This window comes from Mercenaria mercenaria, chromosome 7, assembly GCF_021730395.1.
Source record: "Mercenaria mercenaria strain notata chromosome 7, MADL_Memer_1, whole genome shotgun sequence".
Taxonomy (NCBI): Eukaryota; Metazoa; Mollusca; class Bivalvia; order Venerida; family Veneridae; genus Mercenaria; species Mercenaria mercenaria.
Genome location: NC_069367.1, coordinates 12,387,170 through 12,413,427, shown reverse-complemented (window position 1 = coordinate 12,413,427; position 26,258 = coordinate 12,387,170). Strand labels below are relative to the sequence as shown.

The following is a 26,258-nucleotide window of genomic DNA, read 5'->3' as shown; positions in this document are numbered from 1 at the left end:
TTTCACTCTGTCTTATCTCAGTCATTTCTAAATGGATTAATTTAAACGTAAAGTAATTGTTCCACTGTATTACCTACATCATATGACTCAAGGTCCATATTGTCTAATTTATCATGAATTTTGCCCCCTTTTACTTAGAATTTAAGTTTAATTTAATTTGTGATGCATTTTCACTATATCTCTGTTCATACAGAGAGGATTTGATTTAAACTTAAAATAGTTGTTTAACATAATCACTCACATGATATGACACAAGGATCGTAACTCTAGCACAATCATTCCTTGAATTATCTCTCTTTTTTTTGGTTTTTGTTCACTTTCACTTAATCTCAGTTATTACTAAGTGGGTTTGATTCACACTTAAAGTAGTTGTTCCACATCACTACCCACATCATATGACACAAGGTGCAGCACTCTTGCACAAATATATCATGAATTATGCCCCCTTTTTGCTTAGAATTATACTTATTTAATGTTTTGATACAATCTTATTACTTGTTAATTTTGATACAAACTCTAGCTATTGTCCAATATCTTCATCCACATTGGAGTTATTACACACTTAAGTGACAACTCAGCTTCCCCAAATGTGCCCATTTTCACTATTCAGCTTCGAAATAGTCGAGCGCGATGTCTCCTGTGACAGCTCTTGTTACGGAGAGCGGCGTGGCGTGTGCATTGAGCTATAGTTACGTCCGAAGTGTTATTACGGGACACTACCTCAAAGAAGTCTCATGAAGACTTTAAGCAAAATTTACTATAGCGCGTGACTGTCTTCCAGGTTATTCGTGCACGATTATCTTGATATTTTTCTATAAAATATTTTTCATAATCCTTGTCATAAAGTGTTACGTTTTTATATGATAATAATTAAGCTTTACTGTCTTGAAAAATATGGAAGGGGAATCATTGTCAAATCAGTTTTAGATTTGCTCCGATTTTTGTCCTTTGCCTCATGTAGTCTTTAAGCATATATACAATTTCTGTTTGTTTTTGGTTTAACACCGTTTTTCAACAGTATTTCAGTCATGTAACGGCGGGCAATTAACCTAACGAGTGTTCCTGGATTCTGTACCAGTACAAACCTGTTCTTCGCAAGTAACTGCCAACTTCCCCACATGAATCAGAGGTGGAGGACTAATGATTTCAGACACAATGTCGTTTATCAAATAGTCACGGAGAACATACGCCCCACCCGAGGATCGAACTCGCGACCCCGCGATCCGTAGACCAACGCTCTACCTACTGAGCTGAGCAGGCGGGCGGGCAAAGTACGTAATGTAAACGTATTTTGATCGATTTAGAAGGGTCTGTTCCAACGGCTTTCATAAAAGAAATATTTGATTATCGAATAATTTATACATTTTATACAGAACTCAAGAACCAAGTCCAACCTGGAATTTGAGGAATCCGGACATTTGTCCGAATACTACCGTAACAGTTTTAAATCAAGTATGAGACCAGTGAATAAAACTGCTCTCGAAAATTGTGACAATTTTCCATTATGATTAGACCTTGCAAGTTTAAAGTACTCTCTGTTGCCGATAGTTTCTTATTTCTGATTTCTGTAGTTTTATTATCTTTATATGAATATGGAGCAACTTTTGCGAGAATAGAAATAACAAATCAAAATCAAAAGTGTCGATGTCATCTTTAACAAATGTATCGGAAACTGATCCGGTTGTCTGCATAACAGTTACTATCTTTACAGTTTATACGCGAAGCAGGTTCAAATCTTGTGCATGTGACGAGTGCTATAGAAATTTCAAAAATTGTCCTTCGTTAAATTAAAAGAATTATTCATAGAGAAGATTAAGGATCACAGGCATCAGGGTATACAGTATTATTACCTTCCAAGATAAACACGTGAATATTCTTTGAAAAATGATCAGATAACCGAATTTATAAGTTGAAATCGTGATTATGATACTATCCATGGAATTTGCTCTACTTCACTGCGTTAACAATATACGATTTTCAAGTGCAAACGTTCTTAAGTCGGAAACACTTCTTTTCTCTTCCGGGTTGATTTGTTACTAAATGTTAGTAAGCTTTAGACATGTGCACAACGGTATTATATTTCATATCAAGGGCGCTATATAATGATACAGGGTAAGTAATACTCTTTTGATGATTCTTCAATAATAATCTGTCTTCGTTCTAAAAGGTACGGAATCCTGTTTGTGTTGTCTGTCGTGTTATAGGTCGATGCAAGAAAAGTCAATAGTAAATCGGAAATAAGTACTTATGATGCTAAAAGTGTTCATAATATAGAGAACAGAAAATGTTTCAATTTTAATAAAATATCAGTTTCATCTTATGTTAAGATATACTGTTATCTTCATCATAGTATCCTTCATATATTATCGTATATATATATATATATATATATATATATATATATATATATATATATATATATATATATTTAGATCAAAATCCTTGTCAATATTGACATATCAAGGGGATGACTTGTCACTAAGTTTTAACTCGACTATTCGGAGAGAAGGTAGAGCTGTTGGATTCACCCGTACGTCGGAGTGTTCCAGTTTGGGTTACCTTTTAGCTTGATTTTCGAGGAATAGTCCGAGCTTTTCTACTCATCCTGGCGTCGGCTTCGGTGTCGGCGAAGGCGTCACACTTGTCAACACGCTAGAGATCATAATTTAAGTTTTGAAACTCATGATAATTAATCAGAATGTTTCTCTTGATAATCTATAGGTCATGATCGAATCTGGGTCATGTGGGTTTAAAAACTAGGTCACCCGGTCAAATCAAAGGAAAAGTTGTGAACACTCTAGAGGCCACAGTTGTGACCCAATCTTTATGAAACTTGGTCAGAATGTTTGTCTTGATGATCTCTAGGCCAAGTTTGAAACTGGGTTTTATGGCATCAAAAAGTATGGCAGTAGGCCAGATCAAAGGAAAAACTTTTGAACACTCAAGAGGCCACAGTTGTGACTTAATCTTTATGAAATTTAGTCAGAATATTTGTCTTGATGATCTCTATGTCAGAGTTGAATCTGGGTCACGTGGGGTCATAACTAGGTCAGTAGGCCACATCAAAGGAAAAGCTTATGGACACTCTAGAGGCCACAGTTATACCTCAGTCTTTATGAAATTTTGTCAGAATGTTTGTCTTGATGATCTCTAGATCAAGTTCGAATCTTGATCATATGGGGTCAAAAGTAGGTCAGTAGGCTAGATCAAAGGAAAAGCTTGTGAACACTCAGAGGCCACAGTTGTGACCAAATCTTTATGAAACGTTATCAGAATGTTTTTCTTGATGATTTCTAGCTCATGTTCGAAACTGGGTCATGTGGGGTCAAAAACTTGGTCAGTAGGCCAGATCAAAGAAAAGCTTGAGAACACTCTAGAGGCCACAGTTGTGACTCAATCTTTATGAAACTTAATCGGACTATTTGGGTCATTTTGGGTCAAAAACTAGGTCACATGGTCAAATCAAAGGAAAAGTTTGTGAACACTCTAAAGGCAACAGTTGTGACTCAATCTATATGAAACTTGGTCGAAATGTTTGTCTTGATGATATTTAGAATGAATTTGAAACTGGGTCATTTGGGGTATCAAATTAGGTCAGTAGGCCAGATAAACTCTGGTGAGCGATATAGGGCCATCATGACCCTCTTGTTTTTTTTCTTTTTTCTAGTGAATTACAAACCTCACTGGATCAAATCCCATGACACTAACATGTATTGTGGGCAAATTATGCCCCCCCCCCTTTATGACGTAGAAAATCCTGCTTTAAGTTTTGCATGCAAGTTACTAATGCAGATATTGAATTGAAACTTCACACGTGTCTTCGGCGTTATAGAAACTAGGTGATAGCATCAAGTCCATTAACTCTGACATGTAATTTGGCCAAATTATGGCCCCATTTGAAAGTTTTGCATACAAGTACATATAGCAATTATTTGAGGGCATAGCGCTTTGAAACTTATTTTCATTTATTCTATGTCAATAATCAGCCTCACAGGATCAAGTCCCATAAATCTGACATGCATTTTGGGCAAATAATGCCCACATTTAGACCAAGAAAATCCTGGTTAAAGTTTTTCATGCAAATTACTGTCCTAAACTAATGCAGATATTTGATTTGAAACTTAAAATGTTTTTTGGGGTTATAAAACTAAGTAATAACATCAGTTTCCATACCTCTGACATGCATTTTGGCCAAATAATGCGCCCACTTTGGACTTAGCAAATCCTTGTGTAAGTTTTTCATGCAAGTTACAATCTCAAAAACTAATGCAAATATTGAATTAAAACTTCACTAGTATCTTCAGGTTCTTTTTTTAAAATTCAGTCATAATAACAAGTCCAATAACTCTGATATTTATTTTGTAAAATAATGTCCCCTTTTGAACTTAAAACCTTCTGGTTTAAGTTTTGCGTGCAAGTTACTATCTCTCAAACTAATGCGGATATGAGATTGAAAGGCTATAGATATTTTAACATTTAGGGTACTTTTCCTTCTTCTGAGACAATGATAGTCAAGCATTTGCTGTCTTACGGACAGCTCTTGTTGTATGAAAGCCCGTATCTCATGAAGTGCTTGTAGGAATGGATTGAAACTTCGCACACTTATTCACTGTGATAATCCAAATACACTGCACAGGTTCAATAACTGTTTTGCATCTTCGAATGTTATGTCCCTTTTTCGGCTTTCTGGCATGCAATACACAGATTCAGTAATTCTGCTTTAAAGTTACAGAAGGCTATACAATTTACCTACATGCAATCTTTGCCAATACGTGAAATCAATCATAAAAACTTTCACCTTTTGCAGATCATGAGTGGCAGGTTCTAATTATTTACTAACTCGTACTTTCGAATAAGTAACTCGAAATTTTCAGATACGTAACTCAAACTTTCGACTAATGTATCTCGAAATTCGTGCGACTAACTCAAAATTTTGACTTACTATCTCGAAATTACGAGTAAAGTTAGTCGAAATTTTTGAGGTTGTATCTTGAAATATCGTGTTACCTAGTCGAAATATGGAGTTGATACATCGATTTGTGGCATCATCGTCTAGGAATTTGAACTTACTACCAAACGTCAATGTATGATCTACCCGAGTTTCCAAAGACAGCTCAGATTTCAAATTGTTTCCAGTATCGTAAAGGCTCGTACCAGCTTGAAAACATTCCAGATATAGTCAAAAATAATGACTTCTCCTCAGGTACTCGATCTTAATCTGAAATGGTTACCAAGAGGATATGTCCATATATATCAAACTGGGTTGAAAACATGGATAAAGTAGTGATATATTTTAAAAGCGAACACTGTTTGGTCACCTGATATACCCTCTAAGACTACCAAGGCTACCTGATGGTTATAAAGTAACCTAATCTTGATCAACACCTATACATCTACATATAGCATGTTATTAAAAAACACTCCAAATTTGCTTTTTCCTGTTCACGCAATTTGGTTTAAGTTTTGATGGACTTTCAATATTTTTCTGTAATTACTTGATGGATTTGTTCAACCTTATCACCCGCATCATATGACACAAAGTCCATAATTCTTGTACCAATATTTCATGAATTATGTACCCCTTTTACTTAGAACTTCAGGTTAAAGTTTTGATGCATTTTCACTCTTATCTCAGTTATTACTGAATGGATTTGATTCAAATTTAAAATTGTTATACAACATCATCACTCACATCATATAACACAAGGACCAAAACTCTTGCACCAACATTTCATTCATAATGAATTATACCCCTTTTTACTTAGAATTTCTGGTTAAAGTTTTGATACACTTTCACTCCATCTCAGTAATTACTTAATGGATTTGATTCAAACTTAAAAAGTTGTTCCACCTTATCAACCTAATCATATGACACAAGGTCTATAACTCTATTACCAACATTTCATGAATTATGCCCCCATTTACTTAGACTTTTAGGTTAATTTTGATGCATTTTCACTATATCTCAGTATGGATTTGATTCAAACTTGAAAAATTAGTCTTGCACCAATATTTCATGAATTATCCCCTTTTTTGCTTAGAATTATACTTATTTAATGTTTTTTTATCTCTCTTATTACTTAATACTTTTGACAGAGGCTCTATTGTCCAATATCTTCATTCTTATTGGAGTCATTAAGCACTCTAATGACAGCTCCAGCTTCCTCAGATGTGCTCAGTTTCACTACCCAGCATTGAAATAGCCGATCGCGCTGTCTCCTGTGACAGCTCTTGTTAGTATCGAGCGAGATAACTATTGACTGAATTTAATGTACAACTTGACGGATCTTCATCAAGTTATGTCTGCAGCATTCTGTAATAGAATTCTCTCACTTTTGTTCAAATGTTCAAATCGTTCCAATTGATTCCTTTTAGCAGTCACCAAAAAAACATTTAAAAGACTTCCTCTCAAGAAACACTTATGGATGTTCATCAGAATGGTCTAAAGCATTCTTGTGTATATGCGTCTTCTTTCAAGTTTGATAAAGTTTGTTAAAATGGTTCCTCATCGGGCCTTTATGAGAAGCCCTCAGAGTTCTCATGAACCAATAAATGGATCGTTATCAAGTTTGGCCTGTTGCATCCATGCAGAGACCTCTTTAATATGTAATTAAGTAGTTCCGCTGAACTTATTTAGTCTTTTATTTTCTTTTGACCACAACATGAAAAATAACTTCCTCTCATAAGTCGCCTGATGGGTCTTTACCAAACATGTAATTTAGCATTACTGTAAGGTCCTCGCTTGGCTGTGTTTACTGTTTCCTTTTGGGGCCCTTGTACTTGCCACTAGAGCTAAAATAGAAACAAACTTTTAAACGACTTCTCTTCATGAACAACTTTATGTATCTTCACCAAACATGGTCTGTAGTATTATCATATGGACCATTGTCAAGTTTGTAAACATGGCTTTGCTTGACCTCATGTAGGGGCATTGCTAAAGATAGAAAACCGTTCAAACGTTTCTTCTCATGTACAGCTTGACAGGTCGTGATCAAACTTGGCCTGTTACAAGGATCATCCTTGCATGAAACTCTCTCAAGTGTGTCAAAATGGTTCCTATTGACCTCTTTTAGGTGCAGTCGGAGATAAAAAAAAAGAGTAAATTATTAAAATCTAATGAACCTTTTAGGAAAACAACTTTTAATAATTTCTTTTCGGGAAGAAATTGAACGATCTTCGACAAATTTGGTATGTAGCCTCCTTCGATAACTTTTCCAAATTTTATTGAAATGTTACCGCTTGACTTAAAGGTAGGGGCTGCAAGAGCTGATATAGGAAAATCCTTAAACAACTTCTTGTTACAAACCTGAATGAATAAATTTGATTTGTTGACCTTTTGTTGGATCTATCAAAATTGCTTAAATGGTTTTGATGTCGTGACAGCTAAAATAATGAAAACATATTACATTTAATAAACTTCTTAATAGATGTTAGCAAAACTAGGTTAAAAGCAAGACCAAAAACGTCAGAGTCAACCTAAGGTTATCCGCTCAGACCCATGTGGGTTTCTTGTAATTAACAACTCAGGGTAGAGACTGTCCCTTACCAATGCTGGTTCAAACCTCACTGGCCGTTGAATTCTTCATGTGAGGAAGCCATTGAGCTGGTGTCAGAAGCTCTACCTTGGTGCCAGCCCGTGATGAAATAATGCACGGAAAGGCACCTGGGGTCTTCCTCCACCACCAAAGCTTCAAAGTCGCCTTTGACCTATAATTGAGTCGGTGTGACAACAAAAACATGATCAATTATATAAGCCTAGGTTACCATTGGTCCCGATCTGCTGGGTAGCTCCAGTGTGCATTCAACGTTTCTGCAAGAATGTTAGAAGTAACTTACTTTTTTTATAACTTTCTCTCACTTTTTCTTGCCGAAGTGCCCACCCCTGACGCCTGACTTGCGACGCCACTAAGCCTCACAAAGGTTTGCATGTTTCCTGATAGTCATGCACTCGCAGAAGCGATTATTTCCCCAAGTGGTATATCAATCATAAATGAAAATCACATGCCCATTGAAAAGAAATTCAAATACTATTTACTTTTATTTTTCTTTTTTTTTTCATTTAATCAAGTATATTAGCATTAAGTCTTTTAAAATACTCAAAACAATTTTAGTAACTAAAATCTTTTTTTCAAATGATGAAATAAACAAAAGCTTTAAAAAATGTTTGGGCTGCAAGAGTTATCCTTACTGTAAGGGAAGACCACTGCGTAGGAGGCTGTGGTAGTCCAACATAATTTTAACAGTGGAAAAGTATAACAAATTAGGAATTAAATTACTTTTTATTGTGGCATTGCGATCGTTAGTGATAACTATTATTTTCACATAAGTGACAGGCGAACGCCGCGTTGGGTGAAACGATTTGTCCTAGATATAGAATAAAATACATTGCGTACATGTAGTATATTCATTATACCCCCACCAAACATGTTTGAGGGGGGTATATAGGAGTCAGTTTTGTCGCGTCGCGTCGCGTCCCGTCGCGTCCCGTCGCGTCCCGAAATCTATTATCTCAGTTATTACCAAATGGATTTGATTCAAACTTAAAATACATGTTCCACCTTATCACCCACATCATGTGACACAAGGTGCATAACTCTTGACACCAAGATTTCATGAATTATGTCCCCTTTTACTTTGAATTTAAGGTTAATTTTGTTGTATTTTCACTATATCTCAGTTATTACTAAATGGATTTGATTCAAACTTAAAATAGATGTTCCACCTCATCACCCACATCATGTGACACATTGTGCATAACTCTGACACCATTTCTTTTATGAATTATGCCCCTTTTTACTTAGAATTTAAGGTTGATTTTGATGTATTTTCACTATATCTCAGTTACTACTGAATGGATTCGATTCAAACTTAAAATAGATGTTCCACCTCATCACCCACATCATGTGCCCACATCATGTGACACAAGGTGCATAACTCTGACACCAAGTTTTCATGAATTATGTCCCCTTTCACTTAGAATTTAAGGTTAATTTTGTTGTATTTTCACTATATCTCAGTTATTACTAAATGGATTTGATTCAAACTTAAAATAGTTGTTCCACCTCATCACCCAGATGATGTGACATAAGGTGCTTAACTCTGACATAAATTTTTTATGAATTATGTCCCCTTTTACTTTAAACTTAAGGTTGATTTTGATGTATTTTCACTATATCTCAATTATTACAAAATGGATTTGATTCAAACTTAAAATAGATGTTCCACCTCATCACCCACATCATGTGACACAAGGTGCATAACTCTGACACCAATTTTTCATGAATTATGTCCCTTTTTACTTAGAATTTAAGGTTAATTTTGATGTATTTTCACTATATCTCAGTTACTACTGAATGGATTTGATTCAGACTTAAAACAGATGTTCCACCACATCACCCACATCATGTGACACAAGGTGCATAACTCTGACACTAATTTTTCGTGAATTGTGTCCCCGTTTACCTAGAATTTGAGGTTAATTTGGATGTATTTTCACTATATCTCATTCTGATTGGCTTAGAGCCAAAGGGAAGTAACCATTTTTTAACCTTTGTACTGAGTTTCTTCCCCTTTAATTCCAGGAATTAGTCTATTTTTAGAAATCCTATTTTTAGATTTTCAATATTTTAGGTATTTTTCTAACTTTTTTATTATAAGTCCTATGTAAAAAGTAAATACATTTTTCTGTGGTAACATGGGTCGGTAAGACACTTTTTTTGTATTCACTTTTAGTGTATCTCTAATATTGGAGATTTAATATATTTACTAGTATGTATTATACTAGTATTACTTATATGTGGAAGCCCAGGATGAAGTGCTCCAAAGTATTTTTAAGATTTCTTATGGTTGCCATTCTTCTGTGACAAGACCGTATGGTGGGGGTATGAGTCACTCCTGTGACAGTTCTAGTTTAAATTGTATTTATGTAATTTGACACTATTGAGGAATGTAATGCACTCAAGACATCTTACTTTGTTCGCACAAGGCCATTCTTTGTGCAGTGCTCTTTTGGTACACTTGATTATGCAGATAAACCAATCGGGAAAAATGATTGACATTATTGGGTAAAACTTTACCTTCGAGTTTAAAGAAGTGTATTGTGTGACCAGAGCTCCACAGGTTCAGAATAAACCCATTTAATATAAACTTAATACTGAGTGATAAAATTCGATTTAACAACCTTTTAGGTAACTCAATACTTTTGTATTTCAGTTTTTTTTTAAATTAAATTGTCCGTTGTAGGTCGTTCAGGCTTGATGGAGACCCAAAATAGACAACCTTAAGTTCTTTTACGATATAGTGTCTCCGTTTGTAAATCAAATTAGATACAAGTACCATTATCAAAGGTCTAGATGTGCCGAAAATCTGTGTGTATGCATTATGGTAATGGAAACGTAACAACATTCAGCAAATTACGCCATTTTTTTGTTATTTATGCCGAGACGTAGACGTTAAGCTGTTGTCCGAAGAATGCCGATTGTCTACCGAGAATAAGTATATAATCACACGGAAATTGCCGAATGTCGTTACAGGCACGCTGCCTCAAGGATGTGCCTTTATTCTACCTCATGCAGTGTTTCAGCAAATACAATTGTACCTTCCAGTTTATCCGTGCATGATTATCTTCCTTTTTGTATAAAATAAATTTTCCTCGTCCTTGTTAAAATGGTATTAAATGTTATATTATGGTTATAATGATATTCTTTATTGTCTTCAAAAATAAGTAATGGGAATCCTTGTCAAATGATTATCAGACTTGCTCCGATTTTTATTCTTTTCCTCATATAGTCTTTAAGCAAAATATACAATTTCGCGTGGTTGCCTTCCATCTGTTGGCCTGTTTATTTATTAGTATGTGCGGTTTTGCTGATATTTGTAATAGAATTTTCAGCACTCGACTATGTACATGTAAACGTATTTTGATCGAACTAGAAGTGTTTTCTGCAAATGCTTTAATAGAAAAATTCAGACATTTTATACAGTTCTATCTGTCCTTTAAGTTATTCAGACATTCGTCCGAATACTACAGTTTTCAGTCGAGTACAAGACCAATTAAAGAAAGCGTTCTCAAAAACTGTGACAATTTTCCACTAAGGTATTAGGCATGTAATAGAGTACCTCCTTTTTGAAGAGTATTCAATTCCTACCATAAACCTACCTTGACTGCAATTTTCAGGGGTGCGTAGGTTCAAGCCCCACTGGGACCAATTGTTTTTTCCTTATTTTCATTTTTAGCTCATCTGATTTTTTGAAAAAAAAATGAGTTATTGTCATCACTTGATCGGCGTCGGCGTCGGCGTCGTCTGCGTCTGTGTCGGCGTTGCCTGGTTAAGTTTTATGTTTAGGTCAGCTTTTCTCCTAAACTATCAAAGCTATTGCTTTGAAACTTGCAACACTTGTTCACCATCATAAGCTGACCCTGTACAGCAAGAAACATAACTCTGTCCTGCTTTTTGCAAGAATTATGGCCCCTTTTCGACTTAGAAAAATTCAGATTTCTTGGTTAAGTTTTATGTTTAGGTCAACTTTTCTCATAAACTATCAAAGCTATTGCTTTGAAACTTGCAACACTTGTTCACCATCATAAGCTGACCCAGCACATCAAGAAACATAACTCCATCCTACTTTTTGCAAGAATTATTGCCCCTTTTGGACTTAGAAAATCAGATTTCTTGGTTAAGTTTTATGTTTAGGTCAGCTTTTCTCCTAAACTATCAAAGGTATTGCTTTGAAACTTGCAACAGTTGTTCACTATCATAAGCTAACCCTGTACAGCAAGAAACATAACTCTGTCCTGCTTTTTACAAGAATTATGGCCCCTTTTGGACTTAGAAAATATCAGATTTCTTGGTTAAGTTTTATGTTTAAGTCAACTTTTCTCCTAAACTATCAAAGCTATTGCTTTGGAACTTGCAACACTTGTTTACCATCATAAGCTGACCCAGTACATCAAGAAACATAACTCCATACTGCTTTTTGCAAGAATTATGGCCTCTTTTCGACTTAGAAAATATCAGATTTCTTGGTTAAGTTTTATGTTTGGGTAAACTTTTCTCCTAAACTATCAAAGCTATTGCTTTGAAACTTGCAACAGTTGTTCACCATCATAAGCTGGCTCTGTTCATCAAGAAACATAACTCTATCCTGCTTTTTGCAAGAATGATGGCCCTTTTTGGACTTAGAAAATCATGGGTAGGACAATATTTTTATTATACAAAAAAAAATCGGTGGTGCTCTTGTTTCTAGTAAGTTTTTACTTCTTTCAAGACTTATTATTGATTTATTATACAAAAGTAGAAAAAATCATTTTATAAGCGATTTCTTGCCGTTCAAAGTGAATTTATCTCTGAAACAGAAGGGGTAGAGTTAGATATCTTCAAAAATATTGAGTTACATGCGGTAAAAGTTCTCTATTTTGCATTAACACTTTAGATTATATAGTGTGGAAGAAATGTAGGTAGGTTTTACTTCTGCCCCAAGGTTATTTTTGAATGAAGTGAGCAAAATTCAAAACAGACCCGCAGGATTCGACCTTAATTTTTCAATGTTGGAGTTAGAATTCTGTCTCCTTGAATCCGTTTACTTAAGGCACCCTAGAAAAAATTATATTGATAGTTTTATTTTGTGTTTTATTATTGTTTACCAATAGTTTGATGTTTCTTTTATCAAAATTAATGGTAAAATGAATTCTCTGCAAACGTTTTGTATAGTGGCCATCACTTCGAAATTTGTCTCTGCTTGAGCTTGAGGAAATATCATGAACTATACAAAATTTACAAAAAACGGCACGGCGAAAGTTGTTTAAAAATTGCAACGAAATCCGAAACACGGTCAGCTTTAAGAATATATCAAGCAAATGCCATTCTTTGAACATTACTATTACTGTAGTTTTATCATCTTTACATGATTATTAAGCAACTTTTGTTAATAAAAAATAACAAATCAAAAGTGTCGATGCCATCTTTTACAAATGTATCTGAAACTGATTTGGTTTATTTTTATTCATGCGAAGCGGATGCAAATCTTGTAAATGCGGGGAGCGCTTAAGAAGTGTCGACGGTCATATTTCGTGAAAGTCCTTTGTTAAATTAAATAAATTATGTATAGAGACCCAAGCATCAGGGTAAACAGATTTATAATCTTCAAAGAAAACAAAAACACGGAATATTCTATGAAAATGGTCACATGACCGAAACTGTAAGTTAGATTTTGAGATTATGATACTATTTGCACTCCTTTACTTCCTAAATAATATGTATAGGATAGACAACGAGTGCCGTTGTCTACGGGATATATACAACGAGCAAAGCGAGTTGTATATATCCCGTAGACAACGGCACGAGTTGTCTATCCGACTTAGACCACGCGACATAAAAACTGCAATTATTGAAAACTCTCCCACGCGTTCTATAGAAATTAGGATTAACGTGTTTTTATAAGAGTAATATCATCTTTGTACCGTTAGCGCTTAATTGTCAGTAGGGCATATGAAAGAATGCAGGTTATTTGTATAAATTCAGTTTTACTCAAATACTGGATTTACTAAGATTTAACGTTCATTAACACTTTGAGTCATTTGCAATCACAAAATTAATGCTAAACAGTTAAATATGGATTTCTCAAAAATACGCAAAACTGGACTGCATGCTGAACAATTAGTTTTTTGTGAGGAGTTTGCATGTTGGCGAAACACGATGACAGATACGTTGATTCGTTGATTCAAGAAGATAGCCAGGTTATTTATTTATTTAGTTAGTTCTTTTTTTATTTGTTTACTTTGTTTATCAGGATATAGTTAGTGCGTAGATGCTCGTAGGACTACGAATGCCTTTTACTATATCGTGCCCTTCTTGTAAGAATGATGTAGTTGTTTTACTTTCTAACTGGGCCAAGTTGTTCGAAACTTTAACGGACTGTAATTTAGTTTAGTTTAGTTTATACTAATTTGTTTTAGCTCGATTTTGATGAAAGCTTTAACTGTTTAAGCTTATTGTAACCACTCTCGAGTCCGTTTCCTATGAAAACTAGTACTGGGGTCATATGAAAAGTCATGGTCGTGACCCCAATGATGCTCGAACCCACGACCACTGCATTAAGCTGTTAAACTAACCGCCTGTTAAATTTCTATTTATGATACTAGTCTTGGTGGGTGGGAAACACTAGTATGATGTTTTAATTTTACTGTAAAGATGGTTTAGTGTTTATAATCCTTAACAAGTGCATTTGATTTTCTAAGTTTTCTAAACTGTCGAAATCTATTGATAAAGTCAATCGATCGTTAACTCAATCGCCTGTTAAAGTTTCGAACAACTGGATCCAGTTGATTGCAAATGTAAGGATCGTGCTGACATGTCTTTTTTATAACAAGTGAACATAAAAAGTTACAACTGTTGGAAACGTTTCAGTGAATGTGTAAATTACGTTTTTACCAAGTTGGTTCTACACTATAAATATGTAGTTTATTGTAATTCATTTTTATTGATATCTAATAACATGGGGTCATTTTTACAATATTAATATTTAGACGTTGTCAACTGAATTTACCTCCAAGTCAGTCTTATTTTTTATCCCATTGATAACTGGTGAGAATATTGCAAGGTCATTTAACGCCGGCGTTAGCCTGTATTGTTAGATGGTAAATGGCACGAAATTCACGCGTTTTTTGCCCAAGTTTCCCCCGATATATATACAACGCTACTGTTGTATATGAAATATAGACGGGTACAAGTCTGCTTTGCGATTGGCTATTTACGGATTATCGTGGTCTAAGCGTGTATTAATTGCAAAGTAGGACGGTGTTATGAATTTGGACAAACGTTTAAACCTATTGAGTGTATGATATAAATAACGAACAGAAACTCCTTTCGTGAATAAATAGGTTATTGTCGTCGGATGACTAACAGTGTAACGTAGTATCTTTCAAGCTATCAGGTGTATTTCACTACACCGGTTATCGAAGATTGTCCGATTAGCAAGTGTGCAAACGGTAGTAAGTTTTATCATCCTGGTTTATTTCTCACTAAATGGTATTTACTTTTAAGTAAAGCGTCTGCGTTAGCAGCTTTTGACTTGTGTATAACGATATTATATTTTATATCGAGGGATGTACATAATAATACAGAGTAAGTAATAACCTTTTGATGATTTTTTTCAATAGTAATCTGTCTTTGTTCTAAAGTGTACGGACTTCTGTCTGTGTTGTCCGTCGCGTTTAAGGTCGACGTAGAACGCGCGACACGAAACACGACAGGAAGCGCTACAGTACTACGAGGCACGATACAGGACATTAGTATCGCAAAATCGTGCCGTGTGTCAAACGTCGTGTCACATTTTCGCGCGTCATGTTGCTGGTCGTCCGCCTATTCTTCTATGTCGATGTACGACATGCGATACGACGCGCTACAAAAGGAAATAACGCGCAATACGACGCAAGACTGGTCGATAGTATATCAGAAATATCATTCATTTTAATGTAAAATGTTTCATAATATAAAGATCAGAAAATGATTTAATTCTAATAAAAAATCAGATCCGTTATTTCAGTTGATATCCAGACATAATGTTATGTGTACTATATTACCTATCATGCATCAAAACAAAACAAAAACCTTTTGAATATTTTAACCTCGAAAATTGACATTTGAAGGAAATAAGCTATCACCAAGTTTTTAGCTTAACCTTTCGGAGAATAGGTAGAGTTATTGGACTCGCCCGTACATGACCTCAAGACCTCCATCAGCACTCTCGGGAGGTGTCTCGACTGCACTCACCTTCACAAATACAAATCAACCCGTTCTTTGTTAAAGCTGTGAACCGTTTGGCAATTTGATTGTTAGTACTTAATCCCAGAGAAGTATACTGGAAAACCTATTACAGTTCTCTGATATTTATTGAAAGGGTAAAAATCTCCAGTTTCTATTATCTTATGAGTCCTTGGATGCATCATTTGATTCATGTCATAAGTTATAAAAAAAAATTATTAAATTTTAACGCACATAAGATTACGCTTATTAGCATAAGCTTTTTGTGGGACATTCCAGTATATAAAAGACTACAAAAGCATACAAAAAATACCCTTTAAAGGGCCTCATGTTTTAATGTAAATCTGTTGTCCTAATAGATGTATAACAGCTAATATGTACTTCAAGTTACACAAAATACAACATTATCATTGATAAAAGTATGATAGAATGAAATACTGGGAGGGAACAGGAATGAAAACTGAATATTCAAGACTGATGAGGCAAATTATTTATGTACATGTAAGCATGTTATATAAGATACAATGAAAAAATTTCTTTTATCTTAGGTTATCTTATACATGATATACATAAATTGTTTAGTTATGTGATATGGTATCTCATCTATGATATCTTAATGATTGAAATTAAGTAAATTTGCCATTTAAATGAGATTTTATGCATCCTCATTTATGTGGGGGCATATAGTGTGTGTTGCTGCCTGCCGTACGTCCATACGTCTCGAAATATTTTGTGTCCAACTCCTCCCACGCTATTTGCCGGATTTGCTTTAAACTTTCACAGATGAACAACCTTAATGTGCAAATGACCAAAATAGAAGTAGTTTTTATCTGTGACAATTTTTACCGCATTTATTGTTCTTTGATAGTTTTGCTGTATAGAATATAGAGAAACTTTTTCTGTGTCCAACTCCTCCTACACACTGTAAGCCTGATTTGCTTCAAACTTTCACAAATGAGCAAGCTTGATGTTAAGATGACCATGAAGGAATGATTTCTTTTGTAAGAATATTTGCTGCAGTTATGGTCCTTTGATAGTTTTGCTTTATAGAATACAGAGAAATTATTATAGTGTCCAACTTCTCAAACACTAAAGAAAGGATATAATTGAAATTTTCACAGATGAGTGACCTTCATATGAAGATGACCAGAAATAATGGACTTTGTTCTGTGGCTATTTGTCTAGAAGTATGGTCCTTTCTTAGTCAGACCTTTGCTATGTAGAGGATGGCGCACTATGTCGGGGCATCCGTGTCTTATGGATACAGTTGTAGTTTTTAACAACCCTCCCCCTTTTTCGGACTTAATATCTTTTTTCTGGGCCTGTATGTTGAATATATGCAAAATGTAATTGAATAAATTGTGTGTCAAAGGTTGTAATTGATTTTGGTCATGAATCAGCCTTTTGGAAATTGTTTTAAAACTGTTCGATATAAACAAACAAAACATAGGTCACCGGTTGGGACGCCTTCTTAGATTAATTTAAGCCGGAAAATCATGTGTAATCCTGATTTATATCAGCTAAATACAGATTTTCATGCGTATAGACATATTTTGTGTAGATTCTCTTCGAAGCTTTGTGATTCTACTTTATTTAAAAGGTACACTTTGCATACAAGAAAACATATATAACTCATATGTTAAACTTATTTGTTAAGCAAATACAAAATGACAGTGATTCAAACATAAACCGACATATTTTAGTCTTATATATTTATGTTTTATAACTTAACGCTTGGATCAGCCGGATCTGTTTTAACATTACTTGTGTATTGCATATAAACATGCCCATAACCAGGACGAATTCTGTATCTTGAAAGTACTGTTACAACCACTTTATATTTTAGGGGCCTCTGTGGCCGAGTTGTTAAAGTCGCTAACTTTGAATCACTTGCTCCTCATCGATGTGGGTTCGAGCCTCACTCGGGGCGTTGAATTCTTCGTGAGGAAGCCATCCGTTGGCCTACGGAAGGTTGGTGGTTCTATCTGGGTGCCAACTGCTAATGAAATAATAGATGGAGGGGCACCTGTGGTCTTCCTCCACCATCAAAGATGGAAAGTCGCCATATGACTTATAATTGTGTCGGTGCGGCGTTAAACTCAGCAAAAACATAATATTAAAATATTTTAAGTAAGGAAAAATAGTAATGTCGTATCGTAATACTGTCTCGCTGAGCGAGCATGCGTAATATGTAAATATAGCATTAAAACACGTTTATTGTCAAAATATAATCTACCCTTCTTTGTGAATATGACACGATTTAATATAACTCGCACTACAACATTTCATATCTATTTGCTCTTTTTCAAATGAATTAAGTTTTCTCGTTTACAGAACAGAACAGAACAGAAATTTTATTAAGTCTTATGCATATACAGCACATCGACATAAACCAATATTCATATAAATAATAGCATGATCATGACAATAATGGCAACAATAGTAATATGACAGTCATATAATGACAATTAAATTGATGAGAATGTTTAAAAAGTACAAATTTAAAAGGATTACTTGCATAAAGTTAGTACACAAGTTAATTATTTTACATAATAAGATAAGATTGTGTGAAATCAAATATGATACGCTACGAGTACTGTGTACTCAGTTGAATAAGCCTTTTTATGTTGCTATAAACAAACATTGTTATCATAGTGATCATACGGTGTGCATAACCTTGCACAAAATAAACACGTCAGATTATTAATATTGGTAAATGGTAGAAAACAATATCAGCTAGGTTATGCAATGTCGCTAGATGAATTTAACCCATGAGATTTAATTGTCATATTGTACGTTTTAAATAGTGATAATTTCAAAGAAAAAATATTTATAATATATACTGAATGAAACAGCTTAGTTAACCCAACTTTGTCAATATCTTAAAAATTGCTAAATTTAGTTTTTGAAAACTTTGCCTACATTTAGGTCAACATGCTGCTGATAATGAGATACCAAAATTTCAAAAATGAGCTGTGCCATGAGAAAACCAACATAGTGGGTTTGCGACCAGCAAGGATCCAGACCAGCCTGCGCATCCGCGCAGTCTGGTCAGGATCCATGCTGTTCGCTTTTAAATCCTATTGGAATTGGAGAAACCGCGGATGCGCAGGCTGGTCTGGGTCCATTCTTTTGCGCATCCGCGCAGTCTAATCAGGATCCATGCTGTTCGCTTTCAAAGTCTATAGTAATTAGAGAAACCGTAAGCGAACAGCATGGATCCTGACCAGATATGTTGTTTTTCTCATGGCACGGCTCATATAACATTTTATCACTCATACAAGTAAATACTACACAAAACATAATTTGCTTTCGTTTTTCTTGCCTTTATGGCATACAATATATCCCATTTATACAATACATGGAATAAATAGATATAACACTCAACATACAACTGCTTGATATATTCATAGCCACTAAGATATTTAAGATGATATTCTTGTCTAAATTTATCATAGGGGCCTCCGTGACCGAGTGGTTAAGGTCACTGACTTCAAATCACTTGGGTTCGAGCCTCACTTGGGGCGTTGAATTCTTCATGTGAGGAAGTCATCCAGCTGGCTTACGGAAGGTCGGTGGTTCTACCCAGGGGCCCGCTCGTGATGAAATAATACACGGAGGGCCACCTGGGGTCTTCCTCCACCATTAAAGCTGGAAAGTCGCCATATATCATGTGTCGGTGCGACGTTAAATCCAAAAAAAAAAAATTTATCATAACAGTATAAATTCTTTCAACTTACATAAAACTGCAAGAAAACATTTTATCTTCAATGGGATTTTACGATATTTCTCAAGGACATATTCTAGTTACTGTATACCCTTGTATACAGACTCCTCTGAGCAGCGAATACCACCCTGTAGAGACAAATATTTTCTTTCTCAGTTGCAGTAATTTATATTCTAACACAACCAGCAAATAACCTACATACATGTAGAGCAAAATCTATCTCAGGTTATTCTGCGATAAACCACTCGTGTGCAATGACGTCATCCGATCCAGGTGCGTAGCACGGTCGTAAAAAGTAGTTACCATTTTTAAACACTTTTGATACTAGTATCATAGTATGTCGTGTTAGAATCGAAATAATAAGTTCCCAAGTGTGATTCATCGTTAAATAACCCTTATTTTTCGTTCTTATGCGAAACAATATATCACTCAGGCCTACGGCCTCCGTGATATATATTTACGCATAAGAACTCAAAACTCGGGTTATTCTACGATAAACCACGTTTGGGAACTTATTATTTCTTAAGTAAATTAACTTCTCAAGAACAACAACATCTGTACAACAAATACATTTCTGTCTTCCCAGTGGTGTTTGCTCTAGCGGTTGCACTGTGAATGCGTTACATGATGATTTTTTGAGTTTTAACCATATTTTTTTCGACTGCATTTTACATGCATACTAATTTTAGTTAACAGTAACAGTGATGCTGGATTCCTTACAAGAATCCTTCTAGTATTAACATACATGTATAGCAGCAGCTGTATATGATGTAATTCTTAAATTCTCTGCAAGTGACTGAAAGAAGTTCCCGCACAATCAGAGGTTGGCGACGTGACTTGATTTATGATTCTGTCTCCAGTATAAATCGCCATGTAGAAAATATGTCCCGATTTGGAACGCAACATACAACTTCCTAATTCTAAGTATTTTGTTTATTCCTGTTGAACTAAGTAGATGAAACTGATGTACTGATACAATTTAATGAAACTTATCAATTTTCCATTAATTCAATCTTTCTTCCTCTCGGCCAAGATACCATCTAACTACCTCCCGGATTTTAAGTAATTTGCTTTTGCCTGTTGAGCTAAACGGACGACAGAGATGTACTGTAACAATGAAAGGTATCATCTTTTTCTTCATTCATTTAAAACGGATATGGCATTCTTTCTTATGTTGCATGTTCTTTTCCATATGCGTGTAAAACTTCAGAACAAAAGGTCAGCAAAAAATAAATAACTAAGACAGGGTTTATGTGATGTAAACACAAAATGTACAACAACGAACTGAACTGTAACAAAGCTACCTCTGTATTCTTAGAACTATGCATCCATTTCTACGTCAGAAAAATACCATTTACAAAGATACAGCTCTAAAGAAATATTCAAGGAGAAAAAATCATATAATTAAAATTCAGCAAAACCATCTAATTAAACATTCAAATGGTATATTAAAATTTGAGTGTGTATAATAATTATAAGGTTTATTGTAACAAAGGTATGATATGGAATCGGATTCCCATCCAGCGCACGGATTTTGATTGTTAATAAGCTTTTTTTTTAAACACAAGCCGCATTTTAACAAAATAATTGAGCCGCGCCATGAGAAAACCAACATAGTGGCTTTGCGACCAACATGGATCCAGACCAGCCTGCGCAACCGCGCAGTCTGTTCAGGTTCCATGTTGTTCGCTTTCAAAGCCTATTGCAATTAGAAGACCGTTAGCGAACAGGATGATTCCGGATGCGCAGGCTGGTCTGGATCCATGCTGGTCGCAAAGCTACTATGTTGGTTTTCTTATGGTACGGCTCAAATATCAAGGTATTTATAGTCACACTTCCGAGCAAACAACTGTATCCTATCCAATGACCTGCAATTTTCCGTAACGTTATGTTTTAACAAGATTGTTTGAAAATGATTTCAAAAATACATTTAACTCTGGAATTCATTAACTGTCGGAAAATTTTGATAGAACGAAATGACTACTACACTGATATATTAGTTATGTTTTCCGTGCCTGCATACATTGGTAGCCATAAATAGTACATAAATACACTGGTAGCTTAAATATCTTTTTCTTATTACTTAGAGCACCATCATATATCTTCTTTATATCTACAGAAAAAATATATATACAAAATTTCTTACTTAAGATGAAACGAATAAATACAGGTTTAATGTTTGTATAACTATAACACAGTTGAAGTAGTTTCAATAGAAAGCTACGACAGTTTAGAACATTCTTTGAATAAAAACGATAAAAGGAAAAAATATTTCAACAAGATATTAATTTGTCCGGGTTATTTTATAAAGAACATCTATTGTACTGTGAACATATTGATCTGACAATTGTCGTGCAGTTTGATGAGCTTGGGTTAATATGAGCCGTGCCATGAGAAAACCAACATAGTGGGTTTGCGACCAGCATGTGCATCCGCGCAGTCTGGTCAGGATCCATGCTGTTTGCTAACAGTTTCTCGAATTCCAATAGGCTTTAAAAGCGAAGAACATGGATCTTGACCAGACTGCGCGGATGCGCAGGCTGGTCTGGATCTATGCTGGTCGCAAACCCACTTTGTTGGTTTTCTCATGGCACGGCTCATATTTTATTTTTAAAAAGGTTACATACTACGTTGAACATAGTCCAGGTAACCATCACTACATAATACTCTTTTTGTTATTTGTTAAAAAATTTTTCGATTTCTCGATGTTAAGAAGATCTTATTTTGACATTTTTTCTTTAAATTGTCTATACAGTTTTTTACTGTATGATGATATCTTTGGTCAGATCTACTACTTTCAAACGACTGAAATTTATTTATTAATTTCTACGTTGACGTCTCTTGTGTAGCGTTATCTCAAAAATGACTTCATGATATGCTTGCAGCGTTTTGTATATTGTTTTATTACATACCTATATAAATTCTGTAAAAAAAATCGGCTTGTATTTCATAATTGAATATGAACAGGCAGAAAAATCCGTATTGTACCATTTAAATTCCGTGTTGTACCTTCCGTATTGTAAGCTGCCGGACTAATTTCATTAAAATGCATGACCTGACACAGTTCTATAAATAGCGCACATAAAACCACTAACTTTCATTTTAATAGCGATAAATATTAAAGATAAAGGTAGAGATATTGTACTATTTTCGGTGCACAGAATATTTAATCTTCGGCTGATTTTCGGTACATTCCGTGCAGTGTACGGAAAGTAACTTGCAATTAAAATGGCTTATATTTAAAGCGTGTATACCGAGGTTCGATAGTCACGATAGCTCAGTGGTCACTGTCAGTAGCATGAAACTTCGAGCTCTTAAGCTCGAATCCGTGCAGTATCTGTATTTTTTTTTCACAAACACTTTGTACATGTACACTTTATCTAATATTTCCTCCATTGTATTTTTACAACTACTTTTTTATGCTTATCTTTTTTTAAAATTTCTTTTCTTTAAGATTATTTTTATTCACGGTTTATTTCAGTATATTACAGTTTCATAGCGAGCTCGAAGAGCAGGCCCGAAGGGCCTGCTCGAGAATCGAGCTTTACGGTAACGCAAGTATACTTCCACACTTGGTGATGGATTTGAAAAGTTTCGTCGGAAGTTCTTAAAAAGCGCACCCTAACGGATAGGTGCTCACAGGAAGTACTTCTTTCCGGAGTGAATACAGAACTTCATTCAATTGCTAAAAAATATTCGTCAGTTAACAATAATGAAAGAATGCTTTCCAGTTGTTTGAAAGAAATATTATTTTCATTTAAAAGATCAAGCATCGGCCAGAAAACGGAAAAATTGCAATTAAAAGGCTAATAAAAGCGTGAACGCGGTATCGAAGTCACGTGCTACGTGGCTTCACATAAATTTTTAGCATCGATCGGGTATTGTATTTTTTGTTCACAAACACTATTGTAATGTACACTTTATTCAATATATCTCTCCTGATTTTGTAGTAGGAACTATTTTTGTTGCAATATTTTTAAAATTTTTTCTAAATGATTTTTTATTCACGTTTAGCTTTCTATGTTCAGTTATTTGATATTATTTAAAACAAGCTATATTCATGATTCAGTTTCGATCTCTATAATTTCAGTACGAAACACATTTAAACGTGAAGCCCGTGAATTTTGATTTTCACGTGTCCCTTTGTAATTTAAAACATATAAACCAATAAACAATTAAAAATGAAAATAAAAAATGTTCTCAGTTATGGGCTCGAACCAGCAATTTCACGCATAAAAGTCATATGTTGTAGCCACTAAGCCATCGGTACGAACGACGAATAAGGGTTTCACTTACAATACTAATAATGGCATTTAGACACTTAACCAAAATTGATTCCCGTAAAACATACGGATGGCACCGAAGTTGGGCCGAATATTATAATATCGAACGCACAGAGCGTATAATGTATGCACATTTGACAGGTTAAAAAAAATAACACAATATATAATAAAATGGTCATTATAACAGTAGCTAGAACTGGGATTTTGTAATCGGCTCTCGTGGATTTTAAAAGGTCGGATCACACTCGGCGCTTGCGTGCCTCCTGAGATCCAATCTGGCAAAAACAATCCACTCGAGTCGAATACAGCATCCCAGCTCCAGCTACTGTTATAATAACCCTATTGTATCCATAGCAATATTTATATACAGGAGCAATAGTGCATTTCTAAGTTGAAAAAAAAAAACCGAAAAAAAAAAAAAACAAACAAAAACAATTGACTTCAATCAATTGAACGGTGTAAATGTTTTGTTCAGATCGGTCCCAATCGGCCCAGGGAACTCAACGTAGTAAAATTATTCGGCCCCAAATCACAAGCGGAAATCGGTTTTATTATAGGATACATGTAACAGATATTTCACGTTTCAGTAAACATGTGCATTTCTGTTACCGTCAGATCGTCTATATTTAAATTTCAGTTTTTATAGGAGATTTGGATTAATTTATTAAACTTAAAACATCCTCTGTTGTCATACAATAGACAAAAGTTCATCCCGCAGTGAATTTGGGATTTAATATTCATCAATGGCTTGATTAGTAGGACTGTTTACATGATCGGCCGCTTGCAAATTAAAGTATGAAGTTTCTAAAAATCTTAAAAAACATGCTTCAAAATAATCAAATCGAGACTTATGTATTATATTCGGTTTTAAATGTTATATAAAAGCAACCTGCGTTAATGTTTTAATCGTTTTTCATAATGTTAAACTATAAGTACTATCTCTAAATGGTAGTCACTTATCTGAGTCCGAAGAACACTTTAATGTCGATAATAATTTAAATAATGAACACGGAAATTGTATTGAAAGCCAACATTTCAAAGTTTGACAACAAGAATTTTGCTTTGCAACAAATACCATTTTATGAAACTCAAATTATTATGTTTATCAAATAAAAAGTGAAATGTTTTATGTAGGATTTTCATACGAATATTATATTGATTAACAAGAAAATTTTCTAGTTTTATACGATGCATAGAAATGAGTATTACATCACCCAGATACTTAATTTGACATTTAAATGACATGAATAGATTTGCCCAATATCGTTGTTTTGAGTTGAAGACTTGGAGAGGTAATGGTTTCGCTTTAATGATCATATTGTATGTTGTCTCACTGAAAGTTACTTTCGGACTTTCAGATTCGGATGAGTCTCTTTGATCATCCTTAAAGCAGTACAAACAGTATTTTGCACTGATATAATATTTCCGGCGTTTCATATACAAACAACCGTTTATAGAACTCACCCATGGGACAAACAGGGTCAAAGGACGAATGGACACCTTCAAGGAAACCTTGTCAAGAGGTGAGATTATTTCAGTATAATAGTATCATTTGCCTGACTTAAACAAACAATTAACGTTACCCTAAGTTGTCAACAAACAATTAACGTTACCCTAAGTTGTCAACAAACAATTAACGTTTCCCTATATTGGCACCAAATAATTAACGTTATCCTAACTTGTCAACAAACAAAGTTACCCTAAGTTGTCCAAAATCAATAACACAATCCAAAAAAGAAGGTTTGTTTTTCAAAAAAATAGAAGCATAGCATATAATATTAAATCTAAAGCAAAGTGATTTGTATTCCTGAAATGATGTATTTCTAACATCCTTTATGACTCGTCTTGATCTCAATATATAAAAGTTTTTGTTTTGTTTCTGTTTCAGGACGACATACCACATCCGAAACAAGTTAAAACGGATGATGGTTCCTATGTATGGATTGTTGAAGACATGGATCTCTTAATGCGATTCGTTTTCCTTGGATCAGACACTGCGTACAATGCATCAAACAAACATCCACAACGAAAGTATGCTGAATGTATAGACAGGTCAGTGAACAGAGCAAAATATACACATGTATTACCTAATAATTGCAAAATGATAATAAGCGAGTTTGCGGCGTTTTTAGTCGTAATACGAGTATAAATCCTTGCTCTGTGTCATTTGTTTAAGTTATATATGTTGTAAGAAAACTTTAATTATTTTATGGATGTTTTAAATTTGTCCTCCATATTACATGTCCGGAGCATAGCTTAATAACAATTCTCGTTATTGACTTTTAATCTTTGTATTTAGGTATGTTGCGATTAGGTATGTTTCGCTGAGACGATGTGCAAAATACTTGAACCAGTTCTGTTATTGAAAAGTCAAGGCCAAATAATCTTTCCGTCTATATACCTTTATAACTATTCAAGGTATTAACTTCAAACTTGGTATATAGGTAGATGGTGATGAGCCAATGTTCATAGCTTATAAACTTGATC

General features: G+C 34.6%; 1 protein-coding gene across 10 annotated transcripts in view; it reads left to right on the top strand.

Annotated features, from left to right (window-relative positions):
* The first annotated feature begins 1,956 nt into the window (after positions 1–1,956).
* LOC123554917 (RNA-binding protein RO60-like) overlaps positions 1,957–26,258 on the top strand; it is a 62,963-nt gene continuing 38,661 nt past the window's right edge. Inside the window, exons 1-3 of one of the 10 annotated variants that reach the window (XM_053547571.1) lie at positions 1,957–2,112; positions 25,130–25,294; positions 25,660–25,823. In XM_053547571.1, coding sequence (XP_053403546.1) covers positions 25,238–25,294; positions 25,660–25,823 — 221 coding nt within the window. In that variant the 5' untranslated portion in view covers positions 1,957–2,112; positions 25,130–25,237. Of the gene's footprint in view, positions 2,113–14,842; positions 15,123–20,498; positions 20,611–25,129; positions 25,295–25,659; positions 25,824–26,258 lie in introns of those variants that run through there. The other 9 variants (XM_053547574.1, XM_053547575.1, XM_053547572.1 and 6 more) reach the window with 9 other exon arrangements.